This window comes from Crocodylus siamensis, chromosome 15, assembly GCF_052110815.1.
Source record: "Crocodylus siamensis isolate JL-2025a chromosome 15, ASM5211081v1, whole genome shotgun sequence".
Lineage (NCBI taxonomy): Eukaryota > Metazoa > Chordata > Crocodylia > Crocodylidae > Crocodylus > Crocodylus siamensis.
The window spans coordinates 30,979,258-31,003,478 of record NC_143409.1 but is presented as its reverse complement, the minus strand read 5'-3'; the positions used below and the strand labels follow the sequence as shown (position 1 = coordinate 31,003,478).

The following is a 24,221-nucleotide window of genomic DNA, read 5'->3' as shown; positions in this document are numbered from 1 at the left end:
GTGGACCATGCACCTGAACCAGTATAACAATCCCTATAGTCTTAACTGTGGTATAATTGAATAAAACTAAGTACTATACAATGAAATGAGAAACTGTAAGTTACCTTTAATTCGTCCAGTAGCATAGACAAAGCCATCCTTGTCTATTTTTCCCAGGTCTCCAGAATGCAACCACCCATCTTCATCTATGGCTTCTTTTGTTTTATCCTCCATATTTAAATACCCCATGAAAACGGTCCTTCCCCAGAAACAAATCTCTCCATTGCCATCTGCATCCTCATTCACCAGTTTCACTTTGCAGCCAGACACTGCTTTGCCACAGCTACAAGAGAACAAGAGAATTAGTGTACAAAGAGTACTAGAAATGTCAGATGAAATACAGAAGGACCCTTGGAAAAAAACCTAATTTCCCTTAGATACTAAGGTGTTAGCATTTATAACAAGAGTGTCAAACATATGGCCCATGGGCTGGATCCAGCCCACAAATCACCACCACCTGGCCCCTGGTGCTGCCCCTGGGTCTGGTAAGACCCACAGGGGGCATGGCATAGGGACAGTCTGCAGGCTGGATCCAACCTATGGATCCTACCCCCCATCCCCCAGCATACCTGATCTAGCAGCTGGTCCAGCCAGTCTGGGATGCACGTTGCATGCAGCATGGACCCCAGAATAGCCACTGTGTGTGGCACAGTCCTGGAACTGTTGGGGTGGGCACCATAAGCAGTGCAATGAGGTGGGGGTGGCCAGTGCGTGCAGCACAGCTGCCATTCCTGCTGGCCTGTGCCACACATGGGACCAGTTCCAGCCACTCCAGGATCCATGCTACATATAGCACCATGGGTCCCAGACAAGCTGGAGCAGCCACAACATCAGATATGTAAGGGGAAGGAAGATAGTCCATTGGCCCAATTTGGCTTGTGACCCAGACCCATGCCACAGATCCAGCACATGAGGCCAGACGATTTTGACCTCTGATCTATAAAATAAATACAGGCCCATCATTGCTAGGAAGTTATGGACTAGAATTTCAGCTGATAAATAGGAGATGTATAAAAGGATCACTGTGCATTTAAACCAGCTGAAGATATTACCTTATTTTGCTACCTAAGTGGACTTTATTTTTTTCTTGAGCATGGAATGCTTTTCTGTTTGTTTGAAATGTCATACTTGCATGTTTTCCCCTCTTGCCCAAACCAGCTTTGGGGTTTGTCAGAATGCTCTGCACAGCATGCAAAAAACCTCCACTTGGCCAAACACTCCAACCATTGATACCCAGCACTGAAGTGCTGCAGAGGTAACATGTTCAGCTTCTGACCTCAAGATTATTTTGAATATTATAGATGCAACACAGGCCAATGAAGCCCAGGAAGTTAAGGAAAGGACAAGGAGAGGCAATCTGTAAGGAACATTCCTCCAATGTCTTTAGAAATATATCAATAAATGCACTGTATGATATCTATAGATTATGCTTGCAAAGGCCTTGCATGGGGTTCACTTTCAGTCATTCTGGCCTCCTTTCTTCGGTGTCCTCTCATTCTTGAATTATAAGGAATATTGCATTTCATGCATCAGTGCATAAACCAACCTTTAACTGAAAGAACATGAAGAACTTATCCCCACTGGCAATTTCATAGATTTTATAGACATTAGGGATGGAAAGGACCTCTGGCGGCAGTTTATTCCAGACCTCGGGGGTCGGACAGTAAAGAAGTTCTTCCTTATGTCCAGCCTGAAATGGTCATGGAGGATTTTGTGATTGTTTGACCTTGTCATCCCTTGGGGTGCTCTGGTGAACAGACATTCCCCCAGATCCTGGTGAGCACCCCGATAAACTTATAGGTGGCCACCAGATCACCCCTGAGCCTGCGTTTTTCCAGGCCGAAGAGTCCCATAGCTCTCAGCCTGTCATTGTAAGGTCTGTTTTCCTGACCTCTGATCATATGCGTGGAATTGCGGAGCCCAAAACTGGACGCAGTACTCCAGCTGCGGCCTCACCAGAGCCGAGTACAATGAGAGAATGACCTCCTGGGATTTGCTTGAGAAGCATCTATGGATGCAACCCAGGGTTTTGCTTGCTTTACTAGCCACAGCATCACATTGAAGGCTCGTGTTCATCTTCTGGTCAATCATGACCCCCAAGTCCTTTTCGTCTGTAGTGCTAACCAGCGCAGCACTGCCGAGCCTATAAGGATGCTGCAGGTTTTTCTTCCCAAGGTGGAGAACCTTGCATTTTTCGATGTTAAACACCATCAGATTCTCATCATCCCATTTCCTGAGCCTGTCAATGCTGTCAATGTCAGCCTGGATTGCCCTCTGGACACTTTACCCCAGCGTTTGGTGTCATTGAAACTTGGCCAGTCCGCTTCTGATAACAATGTCCACATCTTTAATGAAGATGTTGAATAGCGTTAGCCCAAGGACAGAGCCTTGAGGGACCCCACTGGTCACAGTGCACCAAAATGACTGGCTTCTGTCAACCACCACCCTCTAGATCCAACCACGGAGCCAGTTCCCCAGCCAGTGGATCATGGTGAAGCCAAGGGCGCAGTTGGCCAGCTTTGCTAAGAGGTGATCATGGGATACCAGATCAAAGGCTTTTTTAAAGTCAAGATATACAACATCAATCTTGTCTCCCTTGTCCAGGTGATAGGTCACCTGGTCATAAAAGGAAAACAGATTGGTCAAGCAAGACCTACCCGGAACAAACCTGTGCTGGCTATCCCTCAGGTTGCTGCCATCAGCCAGTCTGTTAAGAATGGTCTATTTGATAATCTTTTCTAAGACTTTCTCCGGGATAGAGGTCAAGCTGATAAGCCTGTAGTTTGTCAGATCCACTTTACTCCCTTTCTTGAAGACAGGCACCACATTGGCCTTCTTCCAGTCTTCGGGCACTACACCAGAGCGCCAGGAGTTCTCAAAGATCCATGCCAGGGGCTGAGCTATGATGCTAGCCAGCTCCTTGGATACCCTGGGGTGTAAACTGTCAAGGACCGGCTGACTTGAAGGTATCCAGCCTCTCAAGGTGTTCCTTCACGAGGTCAGCACTGATTGAGGGTAAGGAATCACCCTCATGCAGGCGTTCCCACCCTGTAATGGACAGGGGTATCCCTTGGGACTGGTGAAAAACTGATGCGAAGTACCCATTTAGCAAGCTGGCTTTTTCCTGGGTGTTGGTTGTCAGTTGTCCCATCTGGTTTAGAAGGGGTCCAACATTGCCCTTGCTTTTCGTCTGGCTCCCCACATATCTAAAAGAGGACTTTTTATTGTATTTGATACTTGTAGCTAGTTGGAGTTCAGTTGCAGCCTTGGCTTCTCTGGTTTGCTCCCTGCAGGTCTGGACCAGTGCAGAATATTCCTCCTTGGAGGTGGATCCAGTCCTCCATCCTTTGTAGGTCTTTCTTTGCAGACTCAGGAGGTCCACTAGTTCCCTGTAGAGCCAAGGCGGGTGGTGTGTCGTTTTGCTGCCTTTCCTCCGAGACAGAATAGACTTTGCTTGTGCATCCAGGATCACTCCCTTTGAAGAGCAACCACTCATTCTGAACTCCCCTCCCCTTTGGGTCGTGGTCCCTTAGGGCCACACTGACAAGCCTCCTGAGCTTGTCGAAGTCAGCTTTCCTGAAGTCGAGGACTTCTGTATTGCTGACTGACTTGCCAGCTTTATGGCGAATGGCGAAGGTGATCAGCTCATGGTCACTGTCACCCAGCTTCCCTTCGATCATTAGGTTGCTGGCCCTCAGCTTCCCTTTGATCACTAGGTCACTGGCCTTCATTGCCAGTACCAGGTCGAGCAGCGCTTTACCTCTCATCGGCCCATCGACTTCTTGCATCAGATAGAGCTCATTCATGCATGAGAGAAAGCTTTGGAACCGTTCAGATTTGGCTGAGTGCTCTTCCCACAAGATGTCAGGTTAGTTGAAGTCTCCCATGACGACAACCATGTACCGGGAGCATTCAGCTTCAGTCAACTGAGAACTCCTGGTGCTCTGGTGTAGTGCCTGAAGACTGGAAGGCCAATGTGGTGTCTATCTTCAAGAAAGGGAGGAAAGTGGATCCTGGGAATTACAGGCCCATCAGCCTGACCTCTATCCCAGGGAAGGTCTTAGAAAAGTTTATTAAAGAGGCCATCCTTAATGGACTGGCCAACGCCAACATCCTGAGGGATAGCTAGCACAGGTTTGTTGTGGGTAGGTCTTGCTTGACCAATTTCATTTCCTTTTACAATCAGTTAACCTATCATCTGGACAAGGGAGAAGAGACCAATGTCATATATCTTGACTTCAAAAAAGAATTCGATCTGGTATCCCATGATCACCTCTTGACGAAACTGGCCAATTGTGTCCACCACGATTTGCTGGCTGGGGAATTGGCTCCATGGTGGTAATTGACGGAAGTCACTCGTCATGGTGCCCTGTGACCAGTGGGGTCCCCCAAGGCTCTGTCCTTGGACCCATATTGTTCAACATTTTCATTAATGTTGTGGACACGGGAGTCAGAAGCAGACTGGCCAAGTTTGTCGATGACACCAAACTTTGGGGCAAAACATCCACATCTGAGGACAGGAGGGCGATCCAGGCTGACCTGGACAGGCTTAGCAAATGGGAGGACGAGAACCTGATGGTCTTTAACACTGAAAAATGCAAGGTTCTCCACCTTGTGAGGAAAAACCTGCAGCATCCTTATAGGCTCGGCAGTGCTACGTTGGATAGCACTACAGAAGAAAGAGACTTGGGGGTCATCACTGACCACATGATGAACATGAGCCTGCAATGTGATGCTGCGGCTAGTAAAGTGACCAAAACGCGGGCTTGCATCCATAGATGCTTCTCAAGCAAATCCCGGGACGTCATTCTCCCCTTGTACTCAGCCTTGGTGAGGCCGCAGCTGGAGTACTGCGTCCAGTTTTGGGCTCCACATTAAAAAAGGATGTGAAAAAGCTTGAGAGAGTCCAGAGATGAGCCATGTGCATGATCAGAGGTCAGGAACACAGCCCTTATGACAGGCTGAGAGCTATGGGGCTCTTAAGCCTGGAAAAGCGTAGGCTCAGGGGTGATCTGATGGCCACCTATACGTTTATCAGGGGTGACCACCAGTATCTGGGGAACATCTGTTCACCAGAATGCCCCAAGGGATGATAAGGTTAAATGGTTATAAACTACTGCAAGACTGTTTCAGGCTGGACATAAGGAAGAATTTCTTTACTGTCTGAGCCCCCAAGGTCTGGAACAGCCTGCCGCCGGAGATGGTTCAAGCACCTACATTGAACACCTTCAAGAGTAAATTGGATGCTTATCTTGCTGGGATCCTATGACCCCAGCTGACTTCCTGCCTTCGGGTAGGGGGCTGGACTCAATCTTCCAAGGTCCCTTCCAGTCCTAATGTCTATGAAATCTATGAAATTCCCTGGTGAACTCCTGGTCAAGCTCTTGATCCTGGGTAGGGGGTCTGTAATAGACTCCCATCATTGTGACCCCTATGCTGTGTTACCCACGGATTTTAACCCAAAGGGTCTCTAGTCATCCACTTTGGGTGCCGATGTCAGCTTGCAGGGTCGCATATCTTTCCTTGATGTAGAGAGCTACACCCCCACCCCTTTTGTCCACTCAATCTCTCCTGTACAGTGGATAGCCATCTATACCTGTGGTCCAGTCATGTGTGGAGAAATGTTGCACAATTTACTGCATAATTGTTGTGCCTTTCTCTGAAGTTACTGGCAGAGACAAGACACAAGGCCAGATGAATCACAGATCTGATTCAATACGGTAATTCCTACTTTCTAATCTCAAACTGCTTCATACAGATTTTTTCTAATAATGGGGGAAAGAAGAAAAACTACATTTCTCTTTTGCCCCTTCTAAACCATCCTTGGATTCCTTTAAGTTCCCCTCTTTGTTTGCACACCAACCCCATTCTTCTAACTTGACTTTGTCTTTCTTTACCACACATCCTCCTAATACTAGGGGGGGAGGGGGCACCTGGGGTCTTGCTGCAGCCGATCGCCAAGCCAAGGGGTGGTGGGAAGGGTGGGGGGGCCCCCCCAGTACTCTCCCTGGCAGACCTGGAAGTGGACCAGAGGTACTTTCGGTCCACTTCCAGGACCGGTCCACTTCTGGGTTTGCTGCTGAGCACGCTGGAGAGTCCACCGTGCTCCTGCAGGATGCTCTGTGTGCCCCAGCACCGCACTGATCACAAACTGTGCCTGCTACCTCAAGGTATGTAGAAAAAAACTTTTAAAGCTGTGCCTGTGTCCAATTCACTGAATCAGCATCGAATCTTCAGATTCAGATTCGGTCGAATCAAATCAGGGACAGTGATCCAAATCAACAGACTGAATCACTGTCCCCGATTTGGGCTGAATCCAAATTGAATAGGGCCCATTTCGCACAGCCCTACTTGCCAGTATAGAAGCCAGAGAAAAAGCAGGAGCAAGAAGTAAGAGAGTCTGTGATAAATATGGGCATTCTTATGAGACCAGAGATTTGGTTTCTGCAAGGAAAATGTTATATAAACTTACCTGTGATGCCTGTAAACATATGGCCCAGACATGCAGTGCGGGCCTGAGGTCTCACTCATCCCATATGCCTCATAGAGTGGGATGTTCAGACCCAGGAAAAAATATATTGTTTCTGTAGTGAGAGGAGCAGCTCCAGAGAAATGCTTCTGACATCGAGAAAAACCCAGTGCACGGCGGATTTTTGCAAGTACCAAATAGTCTGCTAGTCTTGTTTGAAAGGGCTTCAAATCACTGCTTAGTAGAAAACACACAAAAGGACAAAAGAATTAAAAGGAGAGCAAATCAAGTGTGTATTTCAGTTACTAGTCATTTGCCATTTGGCTTTGGATGCCCAGATGTGTTATTTTCTATTTGTATTTTTGCAAAAAATAATTCCAAATACCTAATGTTTCCATTTTGCACACACTTGTTGGGTCTATGGAAAAGCACTGTGGACAGTGTAATTTTCACTGCTCCTTCATTCTTTTTCATTTCAATTCCTCTCTTTTAAGATCAGACCACTAAACGCTGTTATTATTGTCTAAGAGCCTAACTGGCAATTTGTAGGACCTAGATAGACTGCTATACTATTCACATAGCAAAGACCATGTCTTTTGGAATCGTTCTGAGATTTTCAGCAACACTTATATGACTTTACAATCAACTGCTGTCATGTTTTGTGGCTTGTCTACAAACAGAAGCTATCGTTAACTATACACTAGACTCTGAATATAAAATACAATTGCTATGCATATAGTGGTTTCTTGTCATATACTTTAATTAATTTCCTTAGAATATGTATCAAAGTCTGAAATGGGTCTCCAGTAAGTAAACAATAGCCTAGGGCAGAACAAAAAGTGGGACTGCTTGTGCTAGAAAGAAAATCTGTAAAAATCCAGGCAAACTTGACATACTGGTAGATTCTGAATCTAGAATAATTTTAGAAGATGCTTTTAACATTTTTCCCAGTAATTTCTTCCAAAACTATATAAGACTACAAATACAATGCTTAAAGCCAATTACTAGGCAAAACATCTGTATTCTTTTCCTGAAATGCAGAGAATTTTAGGGAAGAAAGGTGTCAAGAGGGGATATAATCTTCCTCAACCTCACATTTTTCCTCAGACTTTCTGAGCAAAATGCTGCTCGTTTACACTTAAGCAGTCTCAGTGACTGCAAGAAGGTTAGGGTCACTGAAGAAAGGTATAACTGAGGTAGGATTTGTTATTAAATGTACCTTCTTGAAGAGCTTAGGTTCCTTTCTAAGCTAACAGACATGGCCCATGATATCATTTTCCTTTTCATAAAGCTTGACTGAGCAGACACATCTTTTAATTTCTCCATGATTTTTTCCCATACCCGAGGAACACCCATAAGAGATGTTGGCTGTGCTTCTTTCAGTGTGTTGATCAAGCCACCCTGTTAAAACAATAAAGTATATTGCAAAAGGTCAGAATTAGTAATAGGGATTTTCCCCTTTGCAGTGGACTGTCTTGCAGTAGTTACATAGATAATACCATTTAAAGTCAAAGAACTATTAGTCGGAATAAAGACTCCTGGAAAAGGCCTATTTCAGCTAGATCCTTAGTTGTATCAGGGCAGGGAATAGCACATGTATTTGCAATGGAGTTGGGGGAGGGAGGAAGATTATAGGTAGTTTTACTCTTTATTCCAGAGGTGGGCAAAATATAACCTGTGGGCCAGATCCAGCCTGCCATGTGACTGGATCCAGGCCACGGCTGCCCACATGGGGCTCCACATAGGGCCAAGTCCTTCCTGCTTGCATTGGGGCAGCCTGCACCAGGCTCCTGCTGGCACCAGCAGCCTGATCCCAGCCAGCACATGCAGTGTCCAGCAGGCTGTTCCTGGTGCGGCTGCAGCCAGGTGCTGCTCTGCTCCCATTGCCTCCGGCACTGGCTCCTGCTTCTGATCTTGCCCCTGCTGCACTGCTCCGGTGATGCGTAGGGGGTGCACGTGCACCCCCTGAGATTGGCCATGTCGCCCTGCGAGAATTGCTGATGGAACTAAGTGGGGGCTAACAGGGCTCAGCCCCCACAAATGCCAGGGCAACCCGGCTGCAGGCTGCTGCAGCAGGGGGAAGGGGCGCACTGGGCTCACAGCTGGCCCAGCACAGCAGGTAGGTAGGTAAGGTTTCTTCTTCCTTTAGTTTCTGGGCTGGGGGTGGGGGGAGATCAAGACCCCCACAGTGCAGGAGGGAGTGGGGTAGGGGCAGAGCTGAATCATTCATGCCTGCCGCACTGTAGGAATTGTCCCAGAGGATGGGGCCTCGGCCAGGCTGGGTCGTGGGGCAATTGCAGCCTGGCGGCTTCTGCCACTGTGCACGCTGCAGCGGAGCCGGGGGAAGGGAAGCACATTCCCCCCACCCCCTGGCTCCAGTGTGCCATGGCCCTGGATGAGCTACTGGGCTCTGATTGTCCCATGACCCAACCTGGTCAGGGCCTCATTCACAGTGAATGGAGCCCCAGCTGGGCCAGGCTGTGGGACAAGCAGAGGCCAGTGGCTCCTGCAGAGTCATGGCACTGGAGAGCCAAGGGGGCACATGCGCCCTGCCCCTCCCCCCCAGTCTTTGCACAGGGTAAGGGCAGGCTGCAGCTGCAATGCGAGATGGGGTCTGCCTGCTCTGCATCTTCCTGCAGCCTTTGAAACTGGCGTGGCATGCCGCTATATGCCTCGCTACCTGGCCCACCCCGTGATGGGACATACATGGCGGCGTACTACTTTCAAAGGCTGCAGTGAGGTGTGGAGGTGCGGAGCAGGCAGAGCCCAACTCACCGCGCAGCTGCAGCCCAACCTTGCGCTGTGCAAAGCTCAGGGGGGGCCATGTGCCCCTTGGCTCCCCAGTGCCCCAACTCTGCAGGAGCCGCCAGGCTCTTCCCAGGGATGACTGAGATGGGGCGGGGCAGGGGTCCCACGAACTGTCTCCTCCAGCCTGGTGGTGCAGCCGAAGCTGGCCCCACTCCAGCTCCGGGCCCCCCTGGACACTGTGGGGCTGGAGCTAGACCGGGGCTGGTGCAGGGAGGCAGCCAGGGCCAGTGCAGGGCTGGGGAGCAGTGGCTGCCAGCACCAGGCAATATCCCCTGGCACAGGGGAAGGGACAGCCGCATGGGTGCAGTGGACCCCGAGCCCCATCCCTGCCTGGTGGTAGCCCTAGCCTCACTCCCTCTGCCCCGTGGCCCTTTCTTCTCCCTGCACTGCTTCCCCCTGCAGACTTTTGTGTGCGGGGGGAGGGAGGGGGGAGTATGCGTGCACACATGCACACATGCACTCAGTTCCCCACAAAAATGTTTTTTCTCTCCACCCCTGGCCACCCTCTGGTTGGTGATCGGCTGCTGGTGCCCCCTCAGTATTAGGAGGCACCAGTCGCTCATGCGTCCTGTCCCATTGTGCAGGGCTCCTCTGGTGCCAGATCCAGCTCCAGCTGCAAGCTGCCTTCCACCAGAAGGTGGGCAGGAGCTGAAGCCAGAGCCCCATGAAGCCACTAGGAGTGGTGTGGTACAGTATGGCAGGGGCAGGAATGGGAAAAGGAGCTGCTGCTGGAGCGGGGTGGGGAGGGCAAGCAGAGCAGCACCCAGCTGGCAACAGCAGCATCAGGAACAGCTCGCCAAAAGCTGATGCTCCTTTGCCTGCCACACTGTACCACACCGTGTCATTCTGGACAGGTGGGCGAGCAGTTTCAGTCAGGTAGCTCCTGACCCAGTGCACAGGGCTCCTGCTTCTGTTCCCAGCTGCCTTCCTGTGAGTTGAAGCCCTGAAAGCTGGGGCAGGAGCCAGCTGCCTGCCAGGCATGGCACAGCACAGTGTGGCAGTGGTAAGATCAGGAGCAGGAGCTGCCACCGGAGGCAGGGAGAGCTTAACAGCACCACCCGGCAAGGGTACCGGCACTGGAGGGAGCATGGTGTGGGCTGCCCCAATGTGAATGGGTGGGGCTTGCCCCCATGCAGAGCACTGTGGGGCAGCATGGACTGGACCATCCGCACAAGTTCTGCTGCATGCACTTCCTGCCCCCGCTCACCCACAGCAGGCTTACAGGACCTAGCACCTAGGCAGCCCCCTCTCCACACACATACAATGCACACGCCCCCCATACCTCCCCTCACACATACCCCACACCCCACCAGAGGGCAGGGGCATGCAGGAAATGGGCCCAGGCCTTGGCTTAGAGCTGTCACTGCCCCACAACCCTACCCCATGATCCCAGTCTTGCATATACCTCCCACTCCTGAACACTGCTCTCCACCCACCCACAACCCCAAAGGGAGTTTTGGCAAGTTGTTGGGAGTGGGAGAAGAGGGTGCTTACCTAGCTCATAACAGCTCAACAAAACCTCCCCATGTGTCCCTTGGGCTCAAATAATTGCCCACTGCTGCTTTATTCCATCTCCAAAATACACTTTCATAATCTCTGCCTGACTGCAGGGGAATCCTCAAGCTGCTGTCTTAACAGGGGCTTGAGGATCTGGTCTCATTTAAGTTAATTTTTAAAAATATTAAAGAGATATCTAATCCAGATTTCCAGGCATTACTCAAGTCAAGCTTAGAAGAAAAGTGGAGGCTTTGGGCACTGGAAACTGGGTGTACACGAATCACTGGATTTAACTTACCAAAATGTTAATATAAGATAAGCAATTCTTCCTGCACCTCCTTGAAAATCAAATGCTTTACTAAAGGCTTTTGCCACTGAAAAAAATCACTTAAATGTAAAGTATAACAGGTACCTTTAAAGCATCTGGCTCAGCAAAGTAGACTTGCTCTCCCCATTTGATACCAGTCCAAAGATCATAGATCTGAGCAGCGATGTGGCTGAGTGGAAGGTAACTGACAATAGTCTCCTGCTGGATTTCTGCTGGTTGCATGTCCCCTGCTCTACTGCAGTGTGTGGCAGTCCAAGTTATCTGTGCATAAATTAATACACCATTAAAAATAATTTTCATTTTCTTCTAATATAACTATATTCTATTAGTAATCTATGGATCCTTCTGAATGAGATACTGGTATTGCTAAAGGTATCCCTACCTTTAACATATATGATTATTACTCATCTGACAGCCCATTCAGAGCCAAAAAAATGGCAAGACAAACTGTTGTGGAAGGACAAGAAGTTGCAGATATGTAAGGTAATGTAACATAATACTGACAATCTTTTCTTTACTTTCTGGACTGTGAATACTAAAACCCTTCCCCCTAACATTCATATATATACTTATTAACAAAGTAACAGTGTGAAAATTAATCTCAGCAGAGGGATCACAGCCTGAATGGTCAAGGAGACTGAAGTACTCCTTCACATTTAAAAATAGCCCCACCTGGGTTACAGTGGGACAGCCATACAGGAAAGCTTGCATCGTCCTCTTGGAGCTGTCCTGATATGGATAAGAAGGACTCCAGTCAAACTGTCATTTTCCCCATTGCACTGATAAGTTTTGAAAAAAGTTTTTGAAAAAAACCCTCGGTATACTTAAAGAATCAGGAGCTCACATGGTAGAGTCAGTTAGCAAAGCCAGCACCGTTTATCATCAGGAATATTGTGCTTGTTATGCTAGGATAGGCATTGATGGTGATACTACTGAACGCTAATCGTGAGAACCGCAGACCCAGACTTGTTCCTTGCAGAAGATTTGCCAAAGTCATTCATGAGGAGAGGACTTAATCCCGTATCATTGCAGGCAGAATTTCAGACATCGGTAAAACTAAAGAATATATAAAGCACATCTGATATCATGCCCAAGAGCATTGATTTTTTATGGGATTTTGAAATGGTGCTTTACTCAGGCTAAAGCTCCTTATGCCCCTTTCTTCTCATTCCTTTTCTAGATAGTTCTCTGCTTGTCTCAAAAGATGCCCTCCTGGGATGTTAATCTTTTGAATTGCACTACTGTATGATGATCCAAGAGGGAAGATAAAGGGAATACATAAAATAAAGCAATGTGGCACACACCATGCCTTGTATCTCTGTTAATTTTCTTTATAATAAACACTAAAGGGATAATAAGCACAAGAGAATGTGTTAGTGTAGGGTAAAGCGGGTTTGCAGGAGAGATATGAAAGAAGCAGTCTGACATATAAAGTCAGGGAGGCCATTCATTCTGTAGAAGGCTGTACTGGAGAAGTCTTGTAAAAGAAAAGAACAGAAGTGGTATGATAGAAGGTCTTCTAAACTGGGCAGCTGCATTGTCTGCTTAGGGTTACAAAATCCCTCAGCATGGGGGTAGGGACATAAAGGCCTGACCCAGCACTGCATCTCCATATGGACAGAAGGACAAACTTGTGACTAAAGAAGGCAGCAACACAGTTGCAGGCAATGGATGTTTTCCACTGTACTGGACAGCATAAAAATAGCCTGTTTGGGAGCTGCAGCCAGGAATAGTTTGGCAGCAAAATTGGAAACACCATTGGACCCTTTTGAGATAGAAGAACATAAGATTTGCCAGACTTAGTCAGTCCTATTTTATCTCAAGTCCAGTGCATCATGCATCCAGACATTTTTCTTCCTCCTCCTCCCTTTTGAGTACATTTTCTCAGACCTTCTTCCACTGCACAGTTATGCAACAGACAACAACAATCTTGCCATTTGTGAGCAGCCTTTTGTGAAAAATCTGTTTTCCTTCTAGGACTGTTTGCAGCAGCATGGAGAGGGCTTTTGTGAAGAACAGGACTATAAAATACATGAAACTTTGCTATTCTTTACTTAATCAGGAGAATCTAGAAATAATGTAATTTACAAATGTAATAATGCTACACTTAGTAGGGGTATGTGAAGTGAGCAGTATTCGATTCGGATTCAGTCCAGTTTGGGGGGAGTGATTTGATTAGCTGATTCAGATCACTGTCCTGATTCAATTTGACTGAATTGGGATCTGCAGATTTGATTCTGATTCAGAGAATAAGCAATTCAGCCATAGACACAGCATTATATGTTCTTTCTACTTACCAGGCACGGCTCGTGAATGCTATGGTGGTGGGATGGATAGAGCATCCCACAGGAGCATGGGAGGGCCCCTGTGTGCTTGGCGGCGGACTCCCCGTGCCACCAGCTCAGTGACTGGCCACAGGGGGACCCCGGGTGTCCCCCCAGACCCAGGAAGCTCCAGTTGCTGAGCCAGTGGGTGAGGGGGGGTCCCCGCACACTCCATGGCAGACCCAGACATGGACTGGAAGTAGTTCCAGGTCCGTCACTGAGCATGCAGGGGGACCCCAATGCTCCCTTGGGACGCTTCATCTGCCCCACCATCTCAGCATTCCCAAATGTGCCTGGTACCTTGACGTATATAGAAAAAACATATAAAACTATGTCCACAGCTGAATCATCGAATCTCTCTGAATTGAATCAGAGGCTTCCAATTCGATTTGGAGAGATTAGTGGGTGTCCTGATTCAATTTGGTTTTGGAGATTCAGTCACCGAATTGGGCCAGATCTCCGCTGAATCGAATCAGCGACCAAAGCTTCTCACACCCCTAACACACAGGTCATGTTTAATATGTTCTTGCTGAAGCTTCTAATGTCAGACTCCTATGACTATCTGACATGCATGATTTTTGATAATCTGTGCAGTACTAGTTTGAATGACTTTTAGTTATCTCTTGCTTTTTGCTGCTTGCATGTTTTCAGAAATATAGTTTGAAAAAAGTTTCTTTAGCTACTGCATGAGTCTTCACCATGACCACATTTCAACTATTACAAAGGAACAGAAATAAATACCATCACACTTTAAGATTTGTTATATTCAAAGTATATCTAGACTACCTACATTATCATGACTCAGCATGGCCCCTTTTGGCTTCCCAGTTGTTCCAGAAGTGTATATTAAACCACAACACTGATTAGGTTTTTGGGAGTTGATAATGTCATCCAGTGTATCATCTGTTATCTCATTTCCCAGCTCCATAAATTCTTCCATCTGGAAAGTAAAATTAAAATAAAAAATTATATATCAAGTCAATATGATTTTCCCCTGTGCAAATAGCTCTGGGGCTGAGCCTGGTGTAGGACTATAGATTGGACGTCCATGTCACACAGACCCTTCTTCATTAGTTACCCCAAAAGTTTTGAGCTTGATCCCTTAATATGCAATTAGTGGAAGTGGAGTGTGCAAAGACATGGAAGTTTTATTATATCTTTTGATGAATGGGAACATTATTCTTTGTTCTAGCCTGATAACACAGGTCTCTTGTACTGGAGATTGTAGCAAAGTTTTCAAGTTAAAACACCAAGTAATTTGGCCACTTTCAAATATGCTGTTTTTGTCCACTCCATATGTAATAAGCCTTTAGATGCTTGAGTTAAAAGGTTCTACATAAAAGTAGCATTGTCATTGTTGTCATAGTTGTAGTATTTAATTATGTGACTACTGACTTGACTCCACTTCACTACTCAAAGCACAAAAACAGCTGTAAGTTTCTGGTTGCAGTCTTTCCGCTCAGGGCCACCATGGCCTGAAAGTTAAAGCACAAGGAGTCCTGCTCTATCTCATGTTGCTAGACTTCAGTTCACTGCAGATTAGCTCTTGCAGAATGGAGAATCTAAGACAGTGTATTTTATTTGTTACTGTCAGGTATATTGAGGTAGACTGAATTTAGGAGGCTGTTGAATGTACCATGTACACATTAAAATCCCATTGGTTTCATTTTTAATAGAGGCTTGGGGTGCGTTATCACAGCACAGAAAGGAAGACCAGCAGCCAAATGATTAACTTCTCAGTGCAAGTAGAGGCCTCAGATGGTTTATAAAAGAATTATCCAAGGAGCAATGACCAAGGACAGTACCCCAAAGCTATTCCTGGCAAGAAGTTTGTCCATGGAGAGAGGTATATCTTGGGCCCTCTACTATGCTTGTGCTCAGTAAATGGGCTTGGCTGGAGGCGCTGAGAGAAGAAATGAAGATTTTATGCAATTGAGAGGGCTGATTCCTTCATCTCAAGATACACTTTGCATTAAAATGCACTATGGCTGAAATAGCCTCTGTGGCAGACAAGTTCCCTCTCTGAATCTCCAGTCTACAAGTCTTGCCCCTGTCCTTCCTCCAAAACACCAACCCTAGGGGGCCCTACAGAACACAGTTCCAAAATGTGGAATGGCTATGGACACCCTTTATGGCTTCCTAAAGGAGGGAGGGAAGGAGTGTGTGTGTGTGGTAGGGGGCAGATCAACGCTTCCACAGCAAGGGAGGGATTGAGGCTGGGGCTGGGACAAGCTGCCCAGTTGGGGTGGGGTGGCACAGGACATGGGCGGGGGGGCAGGGGAGCATGGGTGCAGGCGCAGCAACACTGAGAGTGGGAGTTATGTCCTGCTGCCACTTGCCCAGATGGGGCAGAGGGGCGCAGGATGTGGGTACTGCTACCGCTTGCCCACATCCCATGCCCCACTGCCCCACCTGGACAAGTGGTGGCAGCACCCACATCCCACTGCCACTTGCCCAGCTGGTGCGGGAGGGTGTGGGATGCAGGCATGGTAGCACTGGGAGCAGGGGCTATGCCCTGCTGCTGCTTGCTCCCTTTTGCCTGGAGTAAGCCATGCTTGCATTGCACCCCCCACTCTGATGAGTAAGCGGCAGCAGGGCATAGCCCCCACTCCCAGTGCTGCTGTGCCTGCATCCCGTACCCCTCTGTTCCCCCCCCCCAAGTCCCACCCCCCCCAAGCTGGGCAGCTTGTCCCAGCCCAAGCCCCAATCCCTCCCTCGCTGTGGGGACATTGATCTGCACCCCCTGCATGGCCCTTCCTTCCCCGCTCTGCCCAGCACAATGGACTTACCACTTGGAGGCAGCTGTGTCCAGTGTAGTGAGGACTGCTGTCTGTTTAGTCTATGGCCGAATCTCCAAAGCGGCACCGAATCTACGGACCTGATTCAGCCAAATCGAATCAGGATAGTAATTTGAATCTCTGAATTGAATCGCTGTCCCTTTGAATTGGCTGAATCCGAATCCAAAGCGAATACTTAACGCTTCACACAGGCTTATAACACGCATCTACTGATTTGTAGATTTGCTTGTTGAAAACCAATGTCATCCAGAGAAGTCAGAGTTTCTCTTAGTTACAGCAACAGATAATCATTGTACAATTATGCCAGCTGTCTGTCTACCTGCCACACAGATACCTCTTCCTATCTCTGATCTCAAAACTAATAAACATCCATCTCTGCCTTTGGTGATCTGATCTCCAAATTTCCTGTATGGAAAACAAACAGCAGCAACTACCATATGTTCTTATCACAACTGGTGTAATAACTACACCCTTCCATGGATGTACTTGGTCACATATCTGTTCCTGGATCAGTGATGTTTTCAGATATATTTTCTAATTGTGGAGCATAACATGTCAACTTAATGCCATTTCCTTTGTAAAGTTCTTAGGTATCCAGGTTGCAGCCTGTGATAGGGGCTAGGCCCTGATGCAAAACTTACCTCAAAGTGAAGAGTTCCTGAGCCAGTGGGATGCAGAGATAATCAGAAGTCCGGTGGGAGCAAAACCGCAGTGGGGAAAAATGCCACAGCGATGAAAGAGGAAAAAAATGGGAAAAAGCACAACAAGTCCAGAAAGAGCCGAAGCTGGCTCCCGCCCCAGCATGGACCCATTTTATGGCGGTATGCTGGTACTGGCCCCTTAGGGCAGAGTTAAAAGCTCCGTGGGGAGCCTGATCATTTGAATTGCACTACTGTATGATGATCCAAGGGTGAAGATAAAGGGAATACATAAAATAAAGCAATGTGGCACACACCATGCCTCCTATCTCTGTTCATTTTCTTTATAATAAACACTAAAGGGATAATAAGCACAAGGGGAGGAGACCAGAAGTGAGGCTTCCAGTGGGGCCAGGAAAGCCCTGGGGAGGAGGAAGCTCCAGACGGGAGCAGTGGTGGATGCCCCAGGATGGGGCACACAAAGAAAGGAAAAGGGCTAAATGACTTACCTAAAGAAAAGGTGTGGGTACAGGACACCTCTGGACAGGAGTGGATAGCCAGAGACCCTGCAAAGGGAACAGAGAGCCAAGAGTCTGGACCCAGATAAACATAATAGAGGAACAAGGACATCACTTGTAATAAGGTAAACCCAGTGGTAGCTGAGACTACTAGCAAGTCTTTGGTATGACGGGGAACCCAGATCAAAGTGAGGTCCGTACCCTATTTTTTCCTTTAAAGCCAAAAAACCCAACAAAGATCAGACAAAACATTGCCAGAGCTCATCTTAGAGGTGAGCAGAAGATAATACCTTAAGGTTGGCGTAAGGCGGGGTGTAGGGGAGGCAAAGTCCCAAATCGGGAACCGAACTATCCTGGTTACGGAAACCTCAAGGAAGGTGGGGCATAATATCTTACTCCCAATAATAAATGATTTTTCCATCAGAGACATGGCAGATGAGAACGAACCTGAAAGCCTTCCAAGACATATACTCCAGCACCGAACCATCCAGATTCCAATGAAATAGCAAAACCTGAGAGGTCCCTAAGAGTTAGGCACACAAAAAATGCCACAGGAACTTACAAATTGGTGCATTGGCTGGGAAAAACCAAGAGAAAGCAACCCTGAAGGCCAATATACAAATGGAAGTGAACCTAACACACTAGGTCGAGTTGCTGAGCCAAAAGTTACACGCTGTCACAAAAGTATTGGAAGTCCAGCAACAACAGGAATTGATGCAGAGGAATTGGACCACCTTCCATGTGCACAAAATGACAAGGGAAGACAATGTGGAGGCATATATGGAATCGTTTGAGTGGACAGTGCTACAAATGGGGCTCGACCAGCTACAATGGGTGAGTCAAATAGGATCCCTAACTATAGGGAAAGCTCAAGTGGCATATCAGGTGATCCCCAGGGAAGAGGCCTATGATTACAAAAGAGTTAAAGGAGGTATATTACATCACTTGAAACTCACAGCCAAGCATTACCGGAGGTTGTTCAGAGCCTGAAAAGGAAAGGACGATTGAAAGTCTCAGACCCTGATGCATCTCCTGAAGGATCTATTGAATAAGTGGGTTCCATTTGAAAAGATAGACAGGGCTGCTCTTGTGAACCAGATTTTATTAGAACAGTTCGTGCAAGATCTCAAAGATGAGACACAAAGACAGCTGAAGAGGCGTTGAGAATTGCTGAGGTGTTTGCAGCATCTGAAGTGGATCATGTCAAGGAAAGGGGATACGAAGGTACCGGAGGCCAAGTTAGAGATGACACAATGTGGTCTGGACCAACCAGATACCCAAGACATGGGGTGATATGCTACCGATGTGGAAGGTCCAGACACATCTCCCAGGAATGTTCCCTGGGCCCACAAGAGAGATGGAAGCCTGCGGGGGACAGCCCAGGTTAAAGGATCAGTTAGAAGCAAATGAAGGCATGGAGGAAATGGACTGCAATTTCGGAAGAAGTGAGGAGACAGCAGTTTGGGACAGGCCTGTGGTAACAGCATGGGTAGTGGGTAAAGCTGTCCAAGCCACCTTAGATATGGTTGCGCCCAGACCCTCATAAGGGCAGGATTTAGGGCTGTGCGAAGCTTCGATCTCTGATTCAATTTGGCAGAGATATGGCCTGATTTGGTGGCCGAATCTCCGAATCCAAATTGAATCAAGGGACCCTTTAATTTCTCTGGATCAAATCAGAACCCTCCTAATCGATTCAGAGAGATTAAAAAATATTCAAAGATTTGGACATAGAGACAGCTTTAAATGTTTTTTCTACATACCTCTAGGTAGCAGGGGCTCATGAATGCTGCGCTGCTTTGGCGCTTGGAGCGTCCCACAGAAGCAAGGGAGACTTCCCAGTGTGCTCGGGAGCAGACCCAGAAGTGGACCAGAAGCATTTCTGGTCTGGGAGTGCACTGGGGGCTGCCCCGCGCCCTCCTGGCTCGGCAACTGGTGCCGCCTGGGTCAGAGGGGGGGCACCCGGGGTCCCCCTGTAGCCAATCGCATGCTCTCTGGCAGACCCAAAAGTGGACCGGAAGTATTTCTGGTCCACTTCCAGGTTCACTGCTGAGCATGTGGAAGGCCCCCCCTCACACTCCTGTGAGACGCTCCATCCACCCCAGCATCACAGTGATCACGAGTTGCATTGGTACCTCAAGGTATGTAGAAAAACCTTGTAAAGTTGTCCTCCAGGGAGGAGGAAGCTCCAGAGAGGAGCAGTGGTGGGTGCCCCAGGAGGGGGCACACAAAGAAAGGAAAAGCCCACAAGGGCTAAATGACTTACCTAAAGAAGAGGTGTGGGTACAAGACACCTCTGGACAGGACTGGATAGCCAGAGACCCTGCAAGGGGAACAGAGAGCCAAGAGTCTGGACTAAGATAAACATAACAGAGGAGCAAGGACATCACTCGTAATAAGATAAACCCAGTAGTAGCTGAGACTGCTAGCAAGTCTTTGCTACAACAGGGAACCCAGACCAAAGTGATGGTCTATTTTTTCCTTTGAAGCCAAAAAATACAACCAAGACCAGACAAAACAGCTCTGGAGCTCATCTTAGAGGTGAGCAGAAGATAATACCTTAAGGATGGCATCAGATGGGGTGCAGGGGAGGTGATGCCCTGAATTGGGAAACTGGACTATCCTGGTTATGGAAGCCTCAGGGAAGGTAGGACATAACATCTTACTCCCAATAATAAATTATTTTTCCATCAAAGACATAGCAGATGAGAACCACCCTGAAGGCCTTCCAAGGCATATACTCAAGCACCAAACCATCCAGATCCCAACAAAACCACAAAACCTGAGAGGTCCCTAAGAGCTAGGCGCACAAACGAATGCCACAGGAACTTACATAGATGTATTGGTTTTGACCAATATGGCTACAACCTGGATACCTGACACATGGAAGATATAGAATTTTAGTCAATTTTTTTAATGAAATCTTCATATTTTCCCAAACAGGAAGCAACTGTGACCATCTGAAAGTTGAGATCTTGCTCCTGCCTTTGTTTCAAGGTAATTTGCATCATCATACATCCTCACAGGAAGTGAGAGAATCTATACCAGCTATGAACTGACTGCCCAGAGTTTTCCATCTATTGACTCGTCTGTGAAATCCTATGAAATATGGACTTTCATTCCTACCCAGGAGAACTTCTACAATCTTTTCTCCATTGCCTGATGAAGGGTGTTTGTGTCTGGAAGTTTGTAATTAAAGAATTTTTTTTTTGCAAAAATCGTTGGTCTAATAAAAGATATCTCTATTACGAGTCCTGATTGCCTAAAGTTTTCAGGCACTTACAATTTAGCAGCTGAATATTCTGCATCAATTTATTTTTACCATTCACAATTATTCAATAAGTAATGTTTAGTTTAACTAAGCTCTTCTACACATCACAAATGGCATTTTATCTGTTATTGTTCCACATTATGTATAGCACATTTTTCTAAACCAGATGACTTTGCATTATTAGATGCTTCCTATTTCAGAGAGAAGAAATTTTAAATATTTTAAAACACATTTAACAATTTTGCCTTGCTTCTGTTCAATTGCTAGATTGTCAAAACTGAAAGTATATGACATTCCTCTACAGTTCATAGTTTATACTTTTTGTGATTCATTCAATGTGGATAATTAAATCGGGTAAGGAAATTCCATTCTTGTTTTACAGTCAGTTTCTAACAACAGGTTTATTTTTATATTGATACTAGAAAAGTGTTTTCAATGAGGTTATAAAAGAAAATTGAGAGAAAACTCTTGCACTCAGATCAAGTTCTGTGAAATCCTGTTTTTCCCCCTCCCTCTCCATTACTTCAATCTGAGGTCTAAAACAGGCAGTACATCTGATCCTGGCTTTTTCCCTTATTCTACTACCAAAATATTTCAAGATCTAAGAAAGACCCCAAGAAACTAGAAGTGATGTTTTATTCTTTATACATTTAGAACTACTTAACTTCAACTATTACCTTTCAATAAAAATATTTATGACAAACACGACAGATTATCAAAAGTGGAGTTTTCTTAGGACACAAAATATTGGCTGTAGACTATAAGAGAACATAGGCAATTGTTAGATCCTGGATCCAATATAACTGGCTTCAATTCAGTATTCAGATGAACCAGGCAAATAACATACAAATACATTTCCTATAAGTAGGCAAACTTCTTTGGGTAGATGTGGTATCTTTTATTAAACCAATTAAATAGTTGGAAAAAGGTTATTTGCAAGCTTTCCAGCTCAAACACCATTCTTCAGGAACTGGGAAACTCTGGTGTTGTTCTGCGTTCTCCAAAGTAGAAAAGAATCTAAAAGTGTGACAAGAAGTCTGTGAAAATGTAAATGAGTGGAAGTTTGGAAGACAACGGGTAGAGAGCAGTTGCAGAGGGAGGGGGTGGGAAATGTGTGAAGGAATGCAAATGGTCAGCATCAGGCAGACTGGTGAATCAGATGTCAGGTAGGTTATAATGTATCATAAATCTGATGTCTATATTAAGTCCATGATTTTTTATATCCAGTAGATTTATTAAGTGTAAATATTTATTAGAATACAAGGCAGTCGAGGGGAAAGAGATTTAATGGTGGGGTTCTACTACAGACCACCCAACCAAGGGGAAAAGCTTGACGAGGAATTCTTAAGTCAGCTCATGGAGGTAGTTAGGTCAAAGGACGTGGTCATCATGGGTGACCTGAACCTTCCAGACATCTGCTGGGAAGAGCAGTCAGCCAGGTCTGACCGCTCACGTAGGTTCCTAGCCAGAATACAGGACCTCCATCTAACCCAGGAGGTGCACAGCCCCACCAGGGGAGACGCCTTGTTGGACCTGGTGCTGGCCACTGGCGATGACCTGATGAGGGGGCTGCGGGTGCTCGACCACCTGGGCGACAGCGATCATCGCCTGCTGGAATTCACCATCCAGCGCAAGGTGGCAAAGGCCTGCAGCAAGGCAGCAGCCCTAGATTTCAGGAGGGCAAACTTCAGTGAGCTAAGGAAAATAGTCAGGGAAGCACTGAGGTCCTGGATGGGAGGGGAGCTAGGTGTCCAAGAAGGAGACAATCCTCCAAGCCCAAAGGGATCCCAACACGGAACAAAGGGAGCAGGAGGGTGCAAAAGCCACATAGCTCACCAAAAGCATCTGGGAATGTCTTCTAGTTAAAAGGGAGGCGCACACCCAATGGAAGGGAGGGGCCATCACCAGGGAGGACTATACTGTGGTTGCTTGGGGATGCAGGGGAGCAGTCAGGAAGGCCAAGGCAGAGATGGAACGGGGACTAGTTTCCCAGATCAAGGACAACAAGAAGACCTTTTTTAAATACATAGGGGGCAAAAAGAAGGTTCTGGGTAACGTGGGGCCCCTGCGGGACACGCTAGGAAATTTGGTCGTCACACCAGACGACAAAGCTAACATATTTAATGATTTCTTTGCCTCGTTTTCCTGAGCAGGGACCAGAACAGCTAACCTCCTTCTGGGCCCCACTTAGACCCCAGGGGAGGTGTACCTAGGCCAAGGGTTAGTAAGGAACTAGCTAGGGAACTTCTGGAGGGACTGGATGTATTCAAATCAGCTGGTCCACATGATCTCCAACCCAGAGTACTGAGGAAATTAGCTGCGGTCATTGCAGGATCCCTGGCACGGCTTTACGAGCACTCGTGGTGCTCTGGTGTGGTGCCGGAGGACTGGAAGAGGGCCAATGTAGTTCCTATCTTCAAAAAGGGGAGGAAGGAGGACCCGGGAAACTATAGGCCAGTTAGTCTTACCTGGATCCTGGGTAAGCTTTTTGAGAGAATTATTCTGGCACATGTCCACGAGGGGCCAGCAGGGGAGGTTATGCTTAGGGGCAACCAACAGGGATTCATTACAGGCAGGACCTGTCAGACCAACCTGGTAGCCTTCTATGACCAGGTCACCAAATTGCTGGATGCAGGGGTAGCAGCGGACATCATCTTCCTGGACTTTTGGAGGCCTTCGACGCTGTCTCTCACCCCGTTCCCATTAAGAAACTGGGGGCTATTGTGTCAACACCCACAGTCAGACGTGTCACCAACTGGTGGGAGGGCTGCACCCAGAGAGCGGTGGTGGATGGGTCATTTTCGACCTGGAGGGATGTGGGCAGTGGGGTCCCCCAGGGCTCGGTCCTCAGGCCCACACTGTTCAACATCTTCATCAGCGACTTGGACGAGGGGGTAAAAAGCACCCTGTTCAAATTTGCTGATGAGACTAAGATGTGGGGGGATGTGGGCACGCTAGAATAGGCTACAATTAGACCTAGACAGGTTACAGGGGTGGGCAGATGAGAATAGGATGGGATTCAACACTGACAAGTGCAAGATGATGCACCTGGGGAGGAAGAACCAGCACCATACCTACAGGCTGGGGAACTCCCTTCTCGTCAGTACAGAGGCAGAAAAGGATCTTGGAGTCATCACTGATGCCAAGATGAACATGGGCCGGCAGTGTGGGGATGCAGTCAGGAAGGCCAACCACACCTCGTCATTCATCCACAGATGCATCTCAAGCAGGTCCAAGGAGGTGATCCTTCCCCTCTACGCGACACTAGTCAGGCCGCAGTTGGAGTACAGTATCCAGTTCTGGGCGCCACGCTTCAGGAGGGATGTGGACAACGGACAACATGGCGAGGGTCCAGAGGAGGGCCACTCGCATGATCAGGGGGCAGCAGGGCAGGCCCTACGAGGAGAGGCTACAGGACCTGAATCTGTTCAGCCTCCACAAGAGAAGGCTGAGGGGGATCTAGTGGCCTGTTACAAACTAGTCAGAGGGGACCAGCAGGCTTGGGGGAGTTCCTGTTCTCCCAAGCACCACCAA

General features: G+C 47.5%; 1 protein-coding gene across 1 annotated transcript in view; it reads right to left on the bottom strand.

Annotated features, from left to right (window-relative positions):
- Positions 1 to 24,221, bottom strand: part of ACSBG1 (acyl-CoA synthetase bubblegum family member 1) — a 70,731-nt gene that overhangs the window by 12,310 nt on the left and 34,200 nt on the right. Inside the window, exons 7-11 of the mRNA XM_090028536.1 lie at positions 14,256 to 14,405; positions 11,226 to 11,402; positions 7,728 to 7,909; positions 6,512 to 6,742; positions 105 to 322 (exon numbers count right to left, since the gene is read on the bottom strand). Of these exons, the coding sequence (XP_089884662.1) occupies positions 105 to 322; positions 6,512 to 6,742; positions 7,728 to 7,909; positions 11,226 to 11,402; positions 14,256 to 14,405 (958 nt within the window). The remainder of the gene's footprint in view (positions 1 to 104; positions 323 to 6,511; positions 6,743 to 7,727; positions 7,910 to 11,225; positions 11,403 to 14,255; positions 14,406 to 24,221) is intronic.